General features: G+C 39.9%; 1 protein-coding gene across 5 annotated transcripts in view; it reads right to left on the bottom strand.

Moving 5' to 3' along the window:
* RBM33 (RNA binding motif protein 33) overlaps window positions 1-19,971 on the bottom strand; it is a 101,120-nt gene extending 81,149 nt beyond the window's left edge. For 4 of the 5 annotated variants that reach the window (XM_058830248.1, XM_058830249.1, XM_058830250.1 and 1 more), the window contains exons 1-4: window positions 19,712-19,971; window positions 8,975-9,053; window positions 4,080-4,128; window positions 2,150-2,226 (exon numbers count right to left, since the gene is read on the bottom strand). In XM_058830248.1, the coding sequence (XP_058686231.1) occupies window positions 2,150-2,226; window positions 4,080-4,128; window positions 8,975-9,053; window positions 19,712-19,739 (233 nt within the window). In that variant the 5' untranslated portion in view covers window positions 19,740-19,971. The remainder of the gene's footprint in view (window positions 1-2,149; window positions 2,227-4,079; window positions 4,129-8,974; window positions 9,054-19,711) is intronic. The other variant, XM_058830251.1, reaches the window with a different exon arrangement.
* Window positions 19,972-20,497: the final 526 nt, after the last annotated feature.

Here is a 20,497-nt window from a genome sequence, read left to right as displayed (position 1 = left end):
CTTTTAGAATACACTACTAAAATACGTTTTTTCTACATGTATTAATGTTGTTCATACTTCATTATCTTGAATTCAAACTTGCATTTTTATTATAAATTTCATGTTCTACTTAATATAAAATAAACAGTCAAGAACTGTAACTTAAATGATTAAGATGTTCTCAACTAGCAGAGACACTGAAAAACAATCAATACAAAAACTTTAAGTTTATAATCTGCAGGCAGGCAAAGCAAAGCTCAGAGTTTCTTGTGCCATCAACACAAAAAAGCAACTAACCAACACCAGACTGACTCTTGATTTGAGAGCTCCGGGTATAAGGAACACTAAGACTTTATTTATTTTTTAAAATAACATTCCTATTATTCTCCATTTTCCTGTGTTTGGGGGAACAAGATCCAGGCAGCTTTGAGCTCTTTGCAGCTCTAAAAGGGAGAAGATTTAACACAAAAATGAAGACATTATGCAGGATTATCATTATCCTCCCAACTACAGAAGCATGAGGTTGACTGGAAACATAAGGGGAAGGGAAAGGATCTCTCTGGCAATAAAACTGCTAAAAATTCAAAACTTGTCTACAGAAACCTGCTTCCATTGAGCAATATTATCACATTTGAGACACTTTATCATCACTGTGTTTGGTCTCACAGCCATCCCTGCTACCCAGGGGTCTCAAGGAGGACATACAGTAAAAAAACAGGCAAGAACTGTAACTGGGATTCCCCTTCTTGAAGGGAACAGTCCAAACCTCACTCCCACAGGGAGGAAAATGGCAGCCAATGAAGAGATTGATGGTGGAGCATTTTATCACACCATCAGTCCAACATAAGGACAACAGTTCCTTATTCTAATTACAGCTAAAGACAGGAGATCTCAGAGATGGAGATACACCTATGTATGTTATACATACACATACATTCATAGCCCTTCAGATGACGTGCCCTGCACAGCATGCAATAAGGGAAAGCTGGAAAAACAGGCCAGTAAAAGCACCAATGGCACTGCATCACTTTGGCATCACAAGCATCTCCTCTCCTACTTCAGTCCAGCTTGAAAAGTAAAAATAACAAGATACTCATTTTGACTTGTAATGCCCATAATTCAGCTAAGGAGCTCTATTACCACAGGGCAGGATCCTCAGTAAACTCCCATGGAAATATCTGCTCCAGCCTATTAAGTCTGTTCAAACTTTTCTACCATGTAATTGTACACAAATATTTAAGTCACAAATTCCCCTCCTTGGAGTCTTAGGAGGTAAGATAGATTTTTAGAAGAAAGATGGCAGAAAAGCAAGATATAGGAGTGATGCCTTTTCCTTGGTCCTAAAAATTGAGAACCAGACACAATTAAGGGATAAAGGGGTTTCAACCTCGATATTTAACAAGGATCCTTATGGCACACCACTTCGAAATGCATACACATGACAAATTGTGTATGCAATTTATAGACCTTACAAATTAGCATAGCTAACAAGGATGCCCCAATGAGAGACTTGAATGAATAGCATGATATCCTCCCACCCTGAAGAATTCCCCGCTGGATGGGCCAAATCTCTAGTTTACAGGATGTACTCTAGAGAGGGCCTTGGCTTCCCAAGACAGTGTAGGGTTTCCCAGCCTCCTACTACAAGGCCTTTAGGATGTCTCCTACAGAGAATTTGGCCTAACAGAATACTAGGACTATGCTAAATTATCAGACCTAAGGAGTTACAAGTATGCATGCTAAGAGTATTGAGGATACATAAAAGCAATATAAATGGTATATAAAAGAAAAAGCAAAAACTCATCTTGGCATCAGGAAAAGGAAGCTTACCACACTAAGCAATACAGAGCCAGTAAAGAAAGCTCTGTAAGTGCTTATAACTAATTCTATATGCACAGCAGATGATACAATTTTTTCTTATAAGCTTTTTAGAGGGTTGAATAAATTTATTTATCAAAATGAATGAAAAATAATTTTACTGAAATGTTAACAGTGCTACTGAGTACATTATATATATACATACATATATATATATCACTAAGTAGCTGGCTAGGTAAAAAACAAAACTCTTTTAATTACATAGCAATAACTTTAGTTTAGTATTTATTATCAGTAATAGGAGTAATTCATAGTTTTGAGTTATCCAAAACAAGATACAAAAAAGAAATACCGAAATTCTTGTTCCTCTTCATTGTCACTTTGCAGAAGATCATCATTCAGCTCTTCATCTGACAAGTCTGACTGATTCTAGGTTTCAAAAAAAGTCAATTGTGAACATAAAAGATATAAACTTTCAACTAAGTACTGAACACTAAATATTTTTCATGAAGAATACATCCCAAACTAGGACCATATCTTCAAAGAGATTATCTAATTCAATGAGAAAAACCACACAAGATCATAAATCTTAAAATACATTTCAACAATCCTACAGAAATTTACATAACTCAAATTTATCTGATTATCAACACTTCTTTTTCACTGATCCATTCTCAAATACAGCTAAAGATGACAACTCACTTAAGACAGACCAGGAAGGAAGGAAGGTAAGCTCTTGTACACAGCCCTGTGACCTTGATGCATTAGGCAAGTCAAGAAAATACATGAACTGCAACTTCTAGAGAGAAGACAGAGGAGACTGAAGGAAAGGATATGATAAAGAAATCTGAAAAATCATGATTAGTTTGTAAGAGAAGAAAAAAACAGAAGAAAATACTGTTTCTCCTCCTAATTTGTCATCAAATTTAAAAAATTCCAGTTGTTTGTTTGGGTTTTTTTTTTGTTTTTTTTTTTTTAAATAATTACCCCTAGGGAGAGATAACTGCAGTTCAGCTGAGCAACATTTTCAACCCTTAAAGTAATAGGACCAGAAAAGTTACACAAAGGTCGATTTATCTAAAAGTACTAGGATGAGATTAAATAGAAGGAAGTTTAGCCTAAATAACTCAGGGGAAACTTCCTGACAAATCCACTATTTCTCTACCACCTGAGTCCAAACCCACAGATACTGCCCTGTAATATGAAAAACTAAAAAGAAGAATAGAAAAAACACACAAAAAACCATAATACACTAGAAAAGCAACTACTGGTTAGTATTCACTAATTATATATAATTATATATAATTTTTATATGTAAGTATCTTTATCACCTCCATTCAATGTTAACTGTTTCTGGTTTTGGTAACTGTGTAATGAACATATGCAATTATCCTCCTGGAATTTTATTCTCTTTAAACCAGCACATGAGAATAAGGAACTTCCTATCTTTAATAGGAAATACTTACAGAAGTTATAATAATTTCAAGAAGCTAACTTCCAACATTTAGAGGATGGTTATAAAAATCTACAACAAAACTCAACTCTTAATACAGTTGGGTTTCTTAACAACCTATTCATATCCAACTAAAACTTAAAAAACTACTTTCAAAATTATTTCACTTCTAAGATAAAATATAGAAAGAGGTGACCAGTCAATTTGATTTCTCAAATAGAAGTCCTGTCTTCTCCCACTTTTAATGGGCAAATCCAAAGATATGTTTAGCTCTTTTCACAAAGTTCAATCCTGGAAATAGGTACAAGCAGGAAGAGTTTATAGCAGACATGGGGAAAACTTGTTGACATTCCCCAGTTTTAGCTGCTCCCATATATTTCTCCTCACTTTAAAAGGGGAAATCCTCTGCCCACTCATCAGACAGCGAGGTAGCAGATCATGCACACTGAGTGTGAACTTCACAGGCAACACTGACTGATTTTTTTACTTCCTCTCTGGTAAATACTGCTGGAATTTTGACAAGTGATTTTTAATAGCCAAGAAACTGGCACTTGGATTAAATTCTCCATCATGCTAATTAGCATTCAGGAGACCTAACTGGGCTGAATTTTTTTTTCTCCAAGTTTTATTTTTAAAAGCCACACTTGGAGGTATTTCACAAAAGGAAACAAAGCCCTGGGTGCAGAATACTCTGGCAGCAAAGCAGACCTCAGGTACCTGTGGCTGTCAGGCTTTGGGGGGGTGACTGTAAAATACATGAGGTCAAACCAAGCACTTGAACTGGCTAACAGTCACACTTTTAATATCTGCAACAATGCATATCTCTTACCTTTTTTCCAGTTAGCAAATCCTCTCCAAGCAAGTCATCATCAAGTTCACTGTAAAACAGTAACAAATTTAAGAAGCTGAACTTTACAAAACAAAACCAAAAACCTTACAGGGCATATGCCTTAAAAAACTGCCTTGAGGAGAACTGCTTCCAAGCCAGCACAAAGTCTACTTTAGTAAAGCATTCAGGGAAAAAAAGTTATGTATTTTCAGTGAAACAACAGACCATACATATTAAATAAGTCTACTATTGCACAGTCATTTCATCTCTATGTGCTCTCCCATACCCCTCAACTAAACACAGCAGAAAAACCTAGCCAAGCACAGGCACAGCCATCCAAAACAGCCATTCTAGAGCCTTCACTCCAAGGCCATTTGGACACATTGTCCAAGCTCATTTTGTCTAAATTGCTGATTTTCAGCTCCCCAGGGAGGACACAAGACAGGAATGTCCTGTGGGCAAGACTCAGTCTACAGGTCTCCATGTGGCCCGAGCTCCCCAGAAAGGAGCTGGGAAGCCAGCTGGCTTGGGAGCCTGGATCTTCCGTAAGGGCCAGGCTTAGGCCTTGATCTTTCATAAATCTTATTCCCTCCTCCTCCTCAAGTTGAGGGTAAGGTCAAACATACATTTGTAGGGTGACAAAATCAAATGCATGTTTCATCAGTTTTATATTTGTGCCTAAGAATTCAGGGAGTACAAAAATATTGGTGTACAACACTTATGCTATCACAGTGCAACTTCCCCATAAATATGATTCAATACAAGGAATTACATTCTAGGAGAGCTAAACTTTAGAAAAACTGCTTAATTTCATTCTTCCTTCAGTGAAGGAATTATCTAGTAACAGGGATGACCAGATTCCCCTTCTATAATAAACACCTGTTACCTACAAAATCATGTATTAGAATATGCATATCAATACGAAAACAAGATGCCAGTCATTTGAAATATGAGCTGTATTTTGAGACTATTTCTACCTGCACACCTTAACAAAACAAAACCAAAAACCACCATGCCTTAGTACATAAAAATCAAATCATCCCAAGTGAGAACAGCCTATATGAACTGGAAAGAAATTTGTGTAGAAGTTCCTCATGACTACATGGCAAATACTTGAAAACGACAAGGCAACCCCAAAACATAAATCAGTTGTTTTTGCAGATGGATCGATCTCTTTCAGAGCCAATTACTGTACAGGTAAGGACAGATAGGAGGCAAGGGGGAGTGAGGGTTGTAAAAATCTTGTGGGCTAGGAAAGAACAAATAATACACCAAAAAGCCCTAAATAGGGCATTATCATCAGTATACAGAACTTATCCACTGTTACTGATCACAAATAGTTCCAGGAATGACTGAACATTAACAAACAATTGCTTTGTGCTCAATGTAATATTAAACAAAAACTGGGAGATAAGATATCACACATTCCAAAGAGCAAACTGACTAGAATTTCAGCCTTTTCTTTCAGAGACAGGAAACTCTATGTAACAGAAATAGTTGCAGAAGAATTTCCTACTTCAATTTTGTCTCAAAAAAAAAAAATCACTGATCTTTTCAACTGCCAGTAATCTGACAAATGTACCAAAAAGTTTGAAAGTATCTCCCAGAACTGCGGTCCACCATTAACAGCTTTTAGTAAAACTGCACTAGAGAAATTCCAGGAGATGGCAAAGCTATGTTACAGCATCATTCAAAGACAAAAACCAAGTTCAGGTAGCAAGAGATTCAGATTAAGGAAAGGAATGTAAAAGAAAGTGAAAGATTAAATTAATTTATCTAAACATACCTAGGCCTATTTACCACATTACCAAAGAGCATCCTCGATGGGATTATTTAGAAGAAAATTAACATTTCATCTCTAGAATTAACTGCAAACACATTCTAGATCTTCAGAAACTCTGGCCTATTACTTGACAGTCAAAAGAATTAACACTAGGATATAAACGAAGTTTGTATCAGAGGCAAAAAGTAGCTCACATAGTGCCCTTCAAAACCTATTAAAATATTCAATGTTATTCAGTATTTTCATTGATAAATTAGAAGAAAAATGACCATGAGTAACTTTTTTAATAAACAAAGTAACAGCGAAAAGCCTGCACAGTAAAGTGGAACTATCTCAAATTCCTTTAAAGCAGCCAAATCTGAAGTTGCCTTTAGGAAAAAGAAGGACCACAAGGACTATATCTGACCATTAAAGAACAAAGAAAACAAACAAAAGAATCACCAAGAAAACAAACAAAAAATCCCCAGACTCTAACAGATCTTAGACTAGCTGAGAGAAATAGACAAAAATAAATGGTTGCAATTTGATACCACACATCCACATAAAAGAAATTAAACTGGAATAAAAGTACACACCTATGCTAGTCTTTCCAAAACCACAATACTAGGAAATTTTGGGTTAAGATAATTTTGGGTATGCTGCTCTTACAAGAAAGAGACAGATTATCCTCCCCTTCCTCAACTCCCAACACCCAACATTTTCCTCACTGAATAAATTTGCTTTCTCAAATAAGAAAAAAAAAATCAAAAACACACAAAAAAAACACCTCCAAAAAAAAGCAGAAAAAAGGTAGAAAGTTTTCAACCAGCATAGAGAAATCAGTAATCTGAAAGAATTATCTGAACAAGTGAATTTCAGCAAAAATCAGCTATTAAATCCACCCTATCATCTTGAAGGAGAGCACCAGAAATGTAGGTTTTACCCAAATGAAAGCTTTGGGCTACTTAATGAGATAAATGTACACATTAATGTGACAAAGACATCAGACTGACCCTTCTAAGTCTCCAATTCCATAAACATACCTCATTAAACACGAGCAGTAGCAAGGACACAAATATTTCAGGAAAAGAACTTGTAAAAAATGGGAAAAATTCTCCAAGAACAAGGTTACATTTGTACTCCCAAATAACTAGGGCCTCCTGACTCCCAGTTAACACCCTCCAGAGTTTGAGAAAGGACGGAGATCTGAAAATTCAAAATGATTTAAGTGACTGGGGATGGGACTCAGTCAAGTAACAACACAGTAAGAGGTGATGGTTGATGAAGATGTGTAACAAACAGAAGTCTATCTCTCCCCCAATACAATGATGCTTCAGTTGAAAACAAAGCATGAAGGATTAAAACAGAGACTACTGTGTCCATCCAGCCTTTTTTCCATCTTCAAGAAACTATGTCCTATACTGAATTAGGCCAGCAGGTAAAACCCCAAACAATTACATTAAGCAACATATCCATGTACAGCATTTGTAACTGCCAAGACTCCCAGAGAACTCAACATTTAAAAAGACAGCTTCGCAATTGGAAGAGAATAATATTAACCAAAAAATATTCTAACACATGCAAGTTATTAGGTACAGTTTTAAGATAAAATTTCTGAAATTATCAGCAAGATGAAACTCTAGAATCTTCTGGTCTGCATCTGAAACCACTTCCCCGACAATTTCACTATTGAATTATTGATCATGTCTCTTTAATCAAATACAGCTAATAATAAACACAAATTAAAATGTTTTTCGAAACTACATCCTTGTATTGTTCAAAGTCTCAGCTTGGTGAAAATACTCCAAAACTACTGTCAAGCCCTACTAGAACCAGCTTTGCACAAGGAGTTTATCACTGGGTAAAAGCTTCCAACTTTTGATGCAACAGCTGTTTGACTCTTCCAAATTTTCTCAGGTGATGAGTAGGGCAGCTAAACCCAAATGTGACCAGTTAGCAGCTAAGAGCCCACCCATTCATGCAACAAAGGCCAAAAGTTCAGAAAATAGTCTCATACAAAACATTCTGCCTGTAATACTGATTTTAAGGTTTCTGAATAGCCAATCCTGGAGACGTGAAGCAGCACAGGAGTGACCCAGCCTGAGCAAGTTATTTTAATTACACTCAAACCAGAGCAGCTCCTTGGTGCACTTGAGCATCCAAGCCTCTAACAGCCGTAGTGGCCTGCCAGAGAGCAGACACGGCTCACCAGAAACAGCCCAACACCCTGTATATACACCAGAGCTACTGTCCAAACTCCTCAGTCACATACTCGCCCCCTGCAGCAATGAAAACTACCCACTTAACCTAGCAGAAAACCAAGGAAGAGGAAACTAATGCCTCTGGAATGACAATAAATGTAGAGCACTTGATTTACTCCAAGGGCTCAGCTCAGTGGAAAACTACTTACAGTGAAATTTGTTTACGACAATCACTTGAGTGATTATTAGAGAAGACAGAAATCTACTCGGAATATTTTTTTCTCCATTTTCAAGTGAAAACCACTGGCAAAATCTGAACAAGTCTATTAAATCACAGAAAAATAACAAATAAGTGAAAAGTTTTCTCCCAGAAAGAGTAGACCAGTAGCAGCTTGATTTCTGTCTCATAAAAGAACACACATTCTCCCTCAAAATAACCCACAACACACACATCTCTAAATCTTCCAAAACAGTCATACTGTTGAAGAAGCCCATGCCTAAGCTCCCCTCCTCTTCCCCAATTTAAAACTGAACTAGAACTCTGAGGATAATAATTTAAACATCAAGTTAAAGTAAAAAATATTTTAAAAATTAAGTTGGGAAGATTCAAGAACTAGCAAATTCTATTTAAACCACCTAGGTCTACTAAATATTTAAAAGCAAAACCAAAACATTAATTGCAAAATTACACACCACAAATACTTTGTATTTATCCAATTTTAAATGGCATCTCTTCACAATGCTCTATATTCCTCAAGGCAAGTACATGTTTGGCACGATCTAGCATTGGCTGACACATGCAAAACAACCAACATCTTCATTAGAATTTAAATGTGCACTGCTCTAAATGTTAGAGTACAAAATGCCAGAATGGGAAAACAGAACAATGCAATTCAGCATACAGAAATTGAACATGAAAATATTCAACCTACCTGTCCCAGTCGTCATCTCCAGCTCTTCTTCTCCAAGACCTTTCTGCACCGGGCTTATCAAACTGATCAAAGTCATCATCTGTGAAAAAAAGGTGACTACATTAAGTAATTCTAACAGAAATGAAAGGTTGCCAAAGCAACCACACAGATGGGATTTTCTGGGTGGGTGTGGGGGTGTGCACGTTGTTTAGAAGATGCGAAAATACCTTTTTCTATTTTTTAATTAACATGAAGAAAACTGATGAACACCAGCATTAAATTAAAGAATCACTAAGGTTGGAAAATACTTGTAGGATTACCAATTTCAACCATCAGCTGAGCACCACCACCATGTTCACCATTAAACCATGTCCCCAAGTATTATATCCACATTTTTTGGACCATTCCAGGGATGATAACTTCAATTCCCTGGGAAGCCTGCTCCAAAGCTTTCCAATCCTTTTAAACATCTGATCTAAACCTCCTTTGGCACAACTTGAGGCCCTTTCTTCTCATCCTGTCCCTTATTACCTGGGGGAAGAGACAGACCCACCTGGCTACAACCTTTTCTCAGGTGGTTATAGAGAGCGAAAAGGTTCCCCTGAGCTTCCTTTTCTCCAGGCTGACCCCCCCAGCTCCCTCAACTGCTCCTTGTCAGACCCGTGCTCCAGACTCCTGCCCTTCTCTGGACACACTCCAGCACCTCAGTGTCTTTCTTGTAGTGAGAGGCCCAAAGCTGAACACACAATTTAAGGTGGAGCCTCACCAGTACCAAGTAGAAAGAGGCGACCACAGCCTTTGCGCTGCTGGCCACACACACAAACCAAAATGGCCTTTTTGGCCACCTGGGCACACTTCTGGCTCATGGTCAGCCACTATCAACTGCCATCTCCATACTTCAACAATAAAAAAACCCCAGAATGTACTACACAGCTTTGCCAATTCTCACTGTTGCAAGAAGGATCACCCAAGGAAAACAGCATGAGCTAAATCACTGGCAAATTCTGCCAATGAAGGTCCTTGCAGAAGCACCAGCTCCCCAGAAATGCATGAAACCAGGTGCAGTGGAAGTGACAGTAACATCATCTGCCAAATCTTTGCTTGCCTTGGAGGCCACAAGTTCATCCACTAATGCTGAGCCTGCACAGGCACTTTGAAAATAGGAGTAAATGTCAGGTCCACACAGGGCAGGTCAGCACCAGCAACACAACACGGAAGAGAGAAGCCAGGTGGAAGGACCATCAATCATCTCAACTGGGGCAGTAAAACCACCAGAAGTCACTGAAGCAGATTACACTCTGTACCTAAACATGCATTTGCCTTCCAAGAAACAACTGCTGCTCCATATTTCTCTAAAAAAATACCGTAATTTAGCGCACCACTTCCTCTTGCATAGCTTAGTTTGCAAATGACAAATTTTGCTAATTTAAAAATATAAAAACTTCCATTTCTCTGCAAGAATAGGCAAAGGTCATTTCCTCTGTTCAGACATCATCTCTGGTCACCTGGAAACTAGAAGCACATACCCTCAACCTCCACTCTCCTCTGACTACAGCCCAACAGAGAATGCATACCTGGATTCACTCTCTTTTCACACATTTTAACAACTTCAATCAAACAAGTGGACAAATAAAATTTATGCTCAACACAGAGGGAAACCTGCTGCAGTTAAATAGTCTGCAAAATACACAAGGTCAAGCAATCCAGTCCTTGCAGTTTGACACTGAACTGGGATCACTAAGATGCCATAAATCCACTCACCCTCCTGAGCCTATTTGCATTCAACTCTTTGACCAAGTACACTGCCAAGGAACAACTGTTTTATTCAACTGGGTTTTTTGTAATAAACCTCCAAAGCCAAATCCGTCTTCAGCTCTTTAAACTCAGCCCAGTATCCTTAAATGAATATTTCCCACATGCAATGACAAACCTATTCACTTCTCACTTCATTTTATCAGAATATCAGTTAGTCTCTGATCAAAGTTTAAAAGAAGATAAAAAGATTAAGAAGAGAAAATCTAGATCTTGCAACATCACTATATTAAGAACACTCAAACCAGAAATTTTAATCATAAATAGCTATGGAAAAAAAAGTGCTCAGTATGAATTATGATGCAACATGAGACAACTATGACAATTATTTTAAAACAGTAGGTTGAAATAGTTCACCTTGATAAGGTTCTTCCCTTTACTATCAACAGATATGTCTGCATTTTAATTAGTATTTTCTATTTTAACTGATTTACATGAGCTAAAACCATTGAAAACAGTTGTTTTACATTTTTCTGCTCAAACATCTACATATTGCAACCTCTTATTCCAATTCCTCTATTACTCAGAGAGGAAAGCCAAACAAATACACAAGTATTTCCCATCTTCCTCTTTAAGACTAAATTAACTAATTCTGTGGTCTCTGGGGAAAAAAAAAAAAAAGGCCACATCGCTCTCTTTATGGTCATTCAAAACCATGCTGCAGTGACTGTCTTACTCCACGGACATTTTAAGGGCACAAATATCCTGCACTGACGCTGTTCTTACAGCTGGATTACAGTAATCCACTGACTTGATGTAACCACCACCACCACAACCAAAGATTCTTTTTTAAGGTAAAACAGCTGGTTTGGCAGTAACCCAAATAACAAGTGTCTACATATTGCCTAACACAGCTCAAGATAATGACCACCATCAGGAAGACAGTAAATTCTTTTTAAGCTGTGGCTGCTTACAAGATACGTTTTTTCATGCCAGGCACCCATTTAGCACTAGAGTTGTATTATAAACCAAGAGCACTTGAAAATCTGAGCTCTTAGCACACAAGCCTTCCAGAGATGGAGCTTCATATCAGCCAGGTTTAAATCTGGACAACACAAAATTACACATCAACACCTTCTTCTCTCCACAGCACAGTGAAACACTTTTTGATACAACTCACAGTTAACTTTTCCAATCCAAATATCAAAGTTTCACAGCCATAAAAGTGTTTCAACCTATTTTTGCTGCTAGTGAAGGAACTACAGCAAAGGATGGTCCAAGTTCCTGGCACATTTCTAGTGTGGACCTGCACTGTCACCACTCACCCAACAACACAAACCTCCACCCTCCAGCTCTTCCAGCCCCTACAAAATTCTCACATGCTATTCCTTATTTATGAGCAACTTCTACCAAAATTCAAAGCTGAATTACACCCAGCAAAGGTCTTTTCCTCCACTGCCCTCCTGAGTAGGAAACAAATAAACCTCAAAAATGACTGGTCCATTTGCCTGTAGTGACCATAACTTTCAAGGACTGCTCCACGTCCTTTTCACCCCCCTGCTCTCATCTCTCCTGTCCCATCTAAACACACATGATATAAAGATCTCCAGGATAGAAGGAGACAGCTTTTCTTTTTTATGCTTATTTCTTCTGTGACAGCTGACGTTGACAATGAGCATTACAAATTATGCCATTTTGACATTAAGGCCTGTCAGAGCCCAGAGCAGGTTGTAGCTTTACTTTAGAAGAGGAGGTCACAACAGTCACGCATCTACAAATAGCATTCTGTGCCAGCTTTATTTGTGAGACAGCAGCCATGAAATGGACTCAGGCCTTGCACCTGCAATGTGATATGACACCTAACAGACCTCATGAGGCATCATTTTCTCTCCATTTCTGAAACCACACAGGCTTTTATTTTTCTTCGAGCTGTCTAGGCAATAACATTACAAAATACCAGTAAATAACAATCAATGTACCACTTATAGCTGCTTCTCCTTGAGAAACTTCTAAGTCAATGTTTGTGTCATGGGTGGTTAAATGCCTGCAAAACATTAACTTGTACAGAAAAAAAACCACCCAGCACCAGCAGAGTACACAATCACTGAGAGCAACAGCCAAAGTTAAATTTTTTTTAAAAATAATTCTCAGGATTACTGTGTGAAAGATAGTAGGAAAAACAAATGGATGGTTAGAATTCATGAACATAAGGTTTTAAAGCACTAAAATGTCTATGGCAGGGAAGAAGTTCTGCATCTCCAGTAGTCTTGGTGCAGCCGTACACAGCAACTGCTGCTAAGACACTCCAGGCACTGGCCACAGCTCCTCCTCACAATTCCAGGCATCCAAAGCAAAGCTCACAAAGATGATGTTTGTGCATCAGCTGGGTACCAACTGGAAGATGCTGACAGGTGATCTCTAAACACACTGACCTCCCTCTAACTTCCAGGCAAAACTAGTAAATAAACCAAAAAAAGCCCCATAGCATACCAAAGGAGATGCAACAAACCCCAAAAACCATTAACTGAATAAGGAAGCAGAACCAACCAGTTATAGAGGGAAAAAACAAATCAATCCACCACTTGGCTCTTCCTACTGCAGTTCTATGAACACCACTGTGATTCAAGTGGCAGGGAAGTTTCAGGATGCTGCAGAGAAGGACGAACACTGGCTGATTTGTTAGACCAGCCTGCCGTGCAAGGCTCTGGCCAGCTGTGAGGTAGAATGAACACAAACATCCTTGGGCCCCACACTAAAAGGTTCCTACTTTATTTATATTTACCCTGCTGCAGCACCAGCACTGATTGCTCCATACAGCTTACATCCTGGTTTTATGATACATGGCCAAAACTGGTATCTTTTCTCCTGTTCAATGAGAACAGATTATCCACACCAGAAATCCACAGAACACAAGCCTCATTTCTTCTCTGGCTATGCTGATGGCAGTTTCTAACTTTGTGGACACTCCTTCAATAAAATCCTCATTAATTTTTCTGTGTAAAATGGAAGTCTTAAGCTGCACAGTCAAGTCTCACAAGCGTAGGAGGTGAATCAGCAGAACACTGCAGAGCTCTTAACATCTTAAAATGGTACTAACAGCCTAAAAAGGTAGTCACACATAGCAACTGTTGCTACGATGGAGTATTTTACTGCAGTGACATGGCCAAGATTTCTGGAGTAAGGAAAACATTTGATGACTGCATTTTTAGTTCTCCCAGACCTACACCTGAAAGCCTTCTGGAACACTAACCAGGTGCTGTCTCACAAACCTGAACAGTTCAAAATTCTGTGCTCTGGTTTGTTTCAGCAGTACACTTTCAAGAACATAAAGATTATTGCAGTTTTAGGCACTGAAATGGCACTGAAGACTTCTCATTATCCAAAACAAGATGGAGATGCTACAATGATCCTACAGTTCAGTGGATAAAAAAGTCCTATACTCTTTACCCAACAGGTATTTCAATGAAAGTAACTAAACCTTAAATGAAGTAATAAACCTCACTGCTTTGGGGCAAAATAAAAATAAACCAAATATGATTCTATGATAGATAGGTAAGGGAGCTAGTAAAAGAAAAAAAAGAACAAAAAATTAAGAGGGGAAAAAGTAATTTACCACATGAAAAAAACTACTATTTCTCTACTGTTCAAATATTACTGAATGTAACAAGTCCATCTTGCTCTATCCCATTCAATACACTAAACATGACAACTTGACAGCATTTCAGGAGCAAGACTCCAGATTAAAAACATTTTACCAGATTGCCTTTATGTAATAGCATATTTCTACAAAATATTTTTCATCATATTTCATTGCTAAAGGTTACACAACACAAAAGAATGGTAAAAACTTGATTTTCAACACTTGAGTACGCCATGTAAACACAGCTTAACAGTGAACTGGATTTTGGTATCTCTTGCTACGCAATACAAAATAACAGGTTTCATGAGGAATGTCTGTGCCAGCAGCACAGGCTGGCAATGTAACTGTATTATTAACACCAGCTGAACAAAAACTTCTGGTAACGAATCCTGATAGCATCTGGCAGGGAAAAACCCAGGAGGTCAACAAGAATTTCTGAATCCAAGTCTGTGCAATAAACATAACACTTCACAAAGCCCACAGCAAATCCAATCCCACTTACTACAAAAAAAATTAACCTTTTTACACCATCCCAAAAATCACATTCAGTCTTACTACCATATTGGACAAATACATCACATTCAGTTTAGTTTACGTGTTCAGGAACAGACATCAGGCAGCCTTGATATTGGTAAACAATTACTCATAGAAGCCTTAAGTACCTGGTGACTAAGTATTTATAATAACCTAACAATTGCCTAACACATTCCCCAATTAGAGTATTTCATGTTTTGTTTCCAAAACATTACTATAGACAGAGTTTAACCTCCTAAAAAAAAAAAGAAAAAAGCAGAGAAAAGTAAGTTCTACAGGAGAGAAATTCTTTTTTATATCCTCAAAACCAACTTTTTTTTAGAGGTTGTATGCAAAGCAAGTCACTAGCAACATGCAAGCTCAGAACTAATTAAATGCTGCCTGTAACTGAAATTCTCTAACAAATGCTTGAAAGAAATAGGCCTTTTCTATTTAATTAAAAACCTACATCTAAACCAAACAGCACCAATTCATAATAAAAATTAAAATATTAAAAAATAAAAATAATTATTTTAAAATAAAAAAATTAATTACTTTCAAAGTCAGATGGAACTAAAAAATACATTTGCTTTGGAAAACTGTAAGTGCCACAGTCCTTGTTTTACAAATGCTGAACAGCAAAGGAAGGCTGAGAGTTTAAATGAAATCCACATGAGCTTGGTTCCCAAATGGATTTGGACACTGATGAAACTGCAACTCTCCATAAACTCTCCATCATCTTTCACAGTAACCAAAAGTTATAGTTAAAACTGAGGCTGCATTACAACATAACAGAGGAATCACATCACTAACTTGGAGATTTTTGGTGAATCCTGTGACAGCCAAAATCCTAAACTCTGGACAACAAATTCTATGTGACCTAAAATCTGAGGTTTAATATTTGATACAATAAAGTTTGGCCTGACTTTTGCAAAAACAACTGATATTAAGGCTATGTTTACTTCAGATGACCTGAAAAGAAAAAACATTCAGAAGACTGAAACTTTGTCAAAAAAGCAGACAGATTAAAAATTGCTCTGTTTAAAGGACATGTCCCTGCCTCAAGCACATTAAGGTAGCACTGTTTCTTGGCATAGTTCTTAATGCAATACTAAGTATAACACAAGGGCACTAGTCCTTGGTACACCCCTGAGCATATTATTTCAAGAACTGTGAACTCTATAGGCCTTTAAGACTTGGAGTTTTAGTGTGTGCACCAGCTAGGCACAAATGAAGAAGCCCCTGGATGCCACTGCCGAATAGCCCGAAGCACAGAAAGTTCAACTGAATTTGTAACACTGGACAATTTCTGCTACATCCTTGGAAAGTGTCCCACAACACACAGAATGTACCACACATGCTGTGCCAGCAGTATCAGCTTTTCTCCATTTTTTATCAACTGCTTCACAAGAGACTTTTAAAGCCCTTGCACTGCTGAGAGTGCAACAGGAAACCTCATACATGCTCAAATGAAAGGAAGCCCAGGACAGCCCCAGAGGTAAAGAAACACCCATTCTGATACTCTCGGTACAGGACTTCCAGCAGGAAGGGACACATGTTGTCAATGGGACCCTCTCCAACTCCTCCTCCACTCCATCCCGTGTCATGATTCACAACCCAAGGACATCTCCACCCAAAGTCTTCTAGGTCACTAATGTTCATCACAAGTAAACTAATCTGAAAGGAAGAAAATTCACAATAATTTTCCCTTACTGCAGCATCGTAGACAATGAAAAGGTGTTCCTTGCTTTGTTTTGGACATGGTTTGTTGTTTACCCTGTAACCATCTCTCCCTAAATGAGACTGAAATTAAGCTGCACACTGACTGCAGTAAATATAATGAAAAAAAAAATCAGCATTTATACAAAATGGTTGTTATCTTATATGATCATTAAATCACATAATAGTCCAGGCTTGAAGGATGCCTCCAACACCACCTGGTCTCCCAGGAAAAAGGGAGCCTGGATGAGATAGTTTACCTATCATCCTACCCAAACATATCCTGAAAGCCTCCAGTAACAGAGGTTCCCTCATGTTCTGAGGAAATTCTTTCAGTGGCTGATTATTCTCCCTGAAAAGCAAGTGAAGCCTCTCCTGGTGCAATCTGTAGCCATTGTCCCTTGTCTTCTCCACATGGCTCCTTGTGAAGAGAAAGCCTCCACCCTCTCTGTATTCACCCTTTAAGATTATGTTATTCAATATTCAGTGTTTCCTCTGGTTCTGTTTCTGTATGTAAAATTTGAACAAAGTTTGGGAACCATTGCCTTATCAATGAGCAACTATGAGGCCTCAAGGTCCCTCATCATCACATAGCACACCCACCTCAATTTTTCATGTTTCAACATGTAGCCATAATAGAATTAGAAGCAGGCTGAAATCAGGATGATTAGCTAAAGAATCAACTATTGCCAACTATTATGCAACTGTGAATTACTCCCAGAGAGCTCACCAACCATCACTTGAAAACTTTCTAGTCTGTGAAACCTAATGCCAAAAGAGCCTTAACCTTCATCCTTAGAAAGCTTTGCTGCACCAACACATCTGGTAACAAAAGTATTGTGAATGCTTTATTCTTAAGAATCATGCCAGTATTTCCCCAAAGCTTTAAAGATTATAAATGACCAATGAGTCCATACATGCTGTCCAACAGAAAAATTACCTTCCTTCCATCAAATACATTTAAATGTTCATCCAAGGCAGACATTTCACATTTCATTCTCAGTCCTGCAACATACCTTTACAGAGGACTTAAACTTTAATCTGCATCCTCAAAGCCAAAACTATCTAATTTTGTCAGCTGTTATGCTACAGTGTCATCAAATTAACACCAACTTGCAAACTTGTATTTCCAATACCTATTTTGTACTATTTTACCAATCATTAACCTTTTCTTTTTTAAAAAAACCAACAAAAAACAGTGAGGTGCTGTTATGTCTGTATTTTGAAGTCTTTCCCACACCCCAAAAATTAAAAACTAAATCCCAAACATTAGTTTCTACAGTTAAAACTTAAAATTACCAAAACCACTTATAGCTCAGAGCTTCTTTTCCATGATACCACTACTGACTTTAGATAGCAGCCCCTTTCCAAAAACAGTTGCATATTTCATTTCTGTAAATTGTAGGCTTTCTTGACTGGGCTTTAGAAGTGTATTTAACAACCTCAACCAGGAATTTTCCCTGAGCAGTCACATGGACATAAATGTGTGACCTGTGGGTTCCTCCATTCAGCAAGTGCTGCACAATGATCAAGAGTGAACAAACACTGCCTATATGGGGCAGGGATCATACTTAAGTGGCCACCATTTACTGATGAGCACAGTGTGTACGCTGAACAAACAACTGCTTCTGCCCACTTAGAACAAAGGGATCCCAATTCACCCTTGGACACAAATGAGCTCCACAACAACAAAAATCAGCTTTGAAATTGCAGTTTCACCACTTTGTTGAAGTTTGTCTGCTGCAGCACACGCCCTTGTATGTGAAAGCACATTCATTCCACTTGAAGCAGTTTTAAACACAAGAACCAAAATGCTTCCAAAGTGACACTTCCTTTAAATTACTCTGTCCTCATAATACCACAAAAACTTCCACCCAGGACATGAATGGCAACCTTACTTCCACATCACAAGTGGAACCACAGGTCTGAACCACAGAAATTAGCACAACGATTTTTGAAAAGTAACTCAAATATTGCAGTATATTTAACACTATTATAACAATGCACAAGATATTAAACTATTTGCCATTTTACCAGTAGTGCTGTCCTTTCTAGCCTTCTTCCCAAACTCAACTCCTAAATTTGGGAATTTATGTATGGCAATACTTACCATAAAAATGTAATTACGTTTATGTGCCTTGCTTACCCATCAAACCAACCACAGAGCACAATCAGACCCCTCAGCTGAGTGAGCACTGAACCAGCCATCCCTCTCGTCCTCGACAACAACTTACAAAGACTAAATCACCAAAAACTTTTGTACAAACAAGGACAAGTGGGTCAATTGACCACTCTGATCCACCTTTATCAAAAACTGCTACTCCTAACGAAAGCAAGCACAGAAATACACATATCCTCTTAACTGTATCTCCCCTGAACACTCGGGAGAGACCCCTGAAAGACTTTCCTTTAATCACCCAATCAAATGTTCTCATTTTAAAGTCTGCTTAATCAAAACCACAGAGGGTTTTGAGCTAGTAAAATGCCGCGTGTCGAGGTGCCCGTAGTCATGCAGAAGCACAGTGGAACGAACATCTGAGAGTCGTGGAGTAAAGCACTGACTTCATTTTCACACTTTCCAAGCGAGATCTACTTCTGAACAGTCTATGAAATAAATTATAACTACACCGCAGATTAGAGACGTGTTATTGAAATCACACACGTGTGCCTGTAAAAACTATGTAAAAAAAAAAACCCACCATCCTAGAGGCGTTTAAGGAAAGACTGCACGTGGCACTTAGTATCTCGTTTTAGTTGATACGGTGGTGTTCGGTGATAGGTTGGACTAGATGGTCTCAGAGATCCTTTCCAACCTAAGTGATCCTGTGATTCTGTGAATGTCTTTCAATAAAACACACCCATGCCCCCCGAAGGCCCCGCACCCGCGGCGAGGCCGCTGTCCCTCCGGGCCCTGCCCCGGCCGAGGGGCCACAACACCTCCCATGGCCGCACGACGCCGACTCCCAGGACCCGGAGCGGCGCTCCCGGGAATCTGCGGTGCCAGGGCAGCTCCTGCTCCCCTCGATCGGCGCTCCCCCAGCCCCGACCACACGGGCCGCGCCGGCCCCGGCCACCGGTGGCGCCTCCGCCCCGAGCAGGCCCCGCTTCCCCGGGCGCGGCCCCCGAGCACCCACCTGCGCCTCCTCCCAGCGCGGCAGCCATGGCTCTTCGTCCGGCCCAGGCGGCGGGTCGCGGCAGCGCCGCGGTGCCGCCCGCCGGAGCGGCGGGTGCCGGTGCCGCGGCGAAGGACACGGGCAACGGGCCGGGAAGGGCTCGGATTCAGCGCCCGGCGGGCCCCGCTCCCGCCGCCGGAGAACAACAAACTAGCACAACATGGCGGCCGCCACCGCCGTCGCCGCCGCGCTGCATCCTGGGCCGGCGGCGGACCTCGGCCCCGCCTCCGCGGCGGGGGCGGGCGGGCGGCGCGCGCCGCTGGTTGGTCACGCCGGCGCTGCCCGCGCGTGCGCGGGGCGGGAGGGCGGTGCGCGTGCGCGGCGGCGGGGCGGGAGGCGCGCGTGCGCGGCGTGAGGGCGGAATGGCGGCCGGGGCGGGGCGGGGCACGGGGCAGCGTTCACTATCCCGGCTGCGAGAGGGGCGGCCGAGCTTCCGAGCAGGTGTCCCTGGCCCGGACAAATAGCGGGAATGGGAGATTCCCTGACGGGGGTTTGTGGATATCTCTTGCAGATACGGGTGACTCCTCGTACCACCTCTGAAATGCGCGGCTCACATTGAAGCACGGAGTCGGTTTGGTTGGGAAAGAGCTCTGAGATCATCGAGTCCAACCCGAGACGGAACACCAGCATACCAATTACACCACGGCACTGAGTGCCACGTCCAGTCTTCCCTTAAGCGCTTCCAGGAACAGTGACTCCAGCACCTTGGGCAGCCCGTTTCAATCTCTAATCGCGCTTTTTGTCCGA

Source organism: Poecile atricapillus, chromosome 2 (assembly GCF_030490865.1).
Source record: "Poecile atricapillus isolate bPoeAtr1 chromosome 2, bPoeAtr1.hap1, whole genome shotgun sequence".
Taxonomy (NCBI): Eukaryota; Metazoa; Chordata; class Aves; order Passeriformes; family Paridae; genus Poecile; species Poecile atricapillus.
This window is presented reverse-complemented; position numbering and strand designations above follow the sequence as displayed.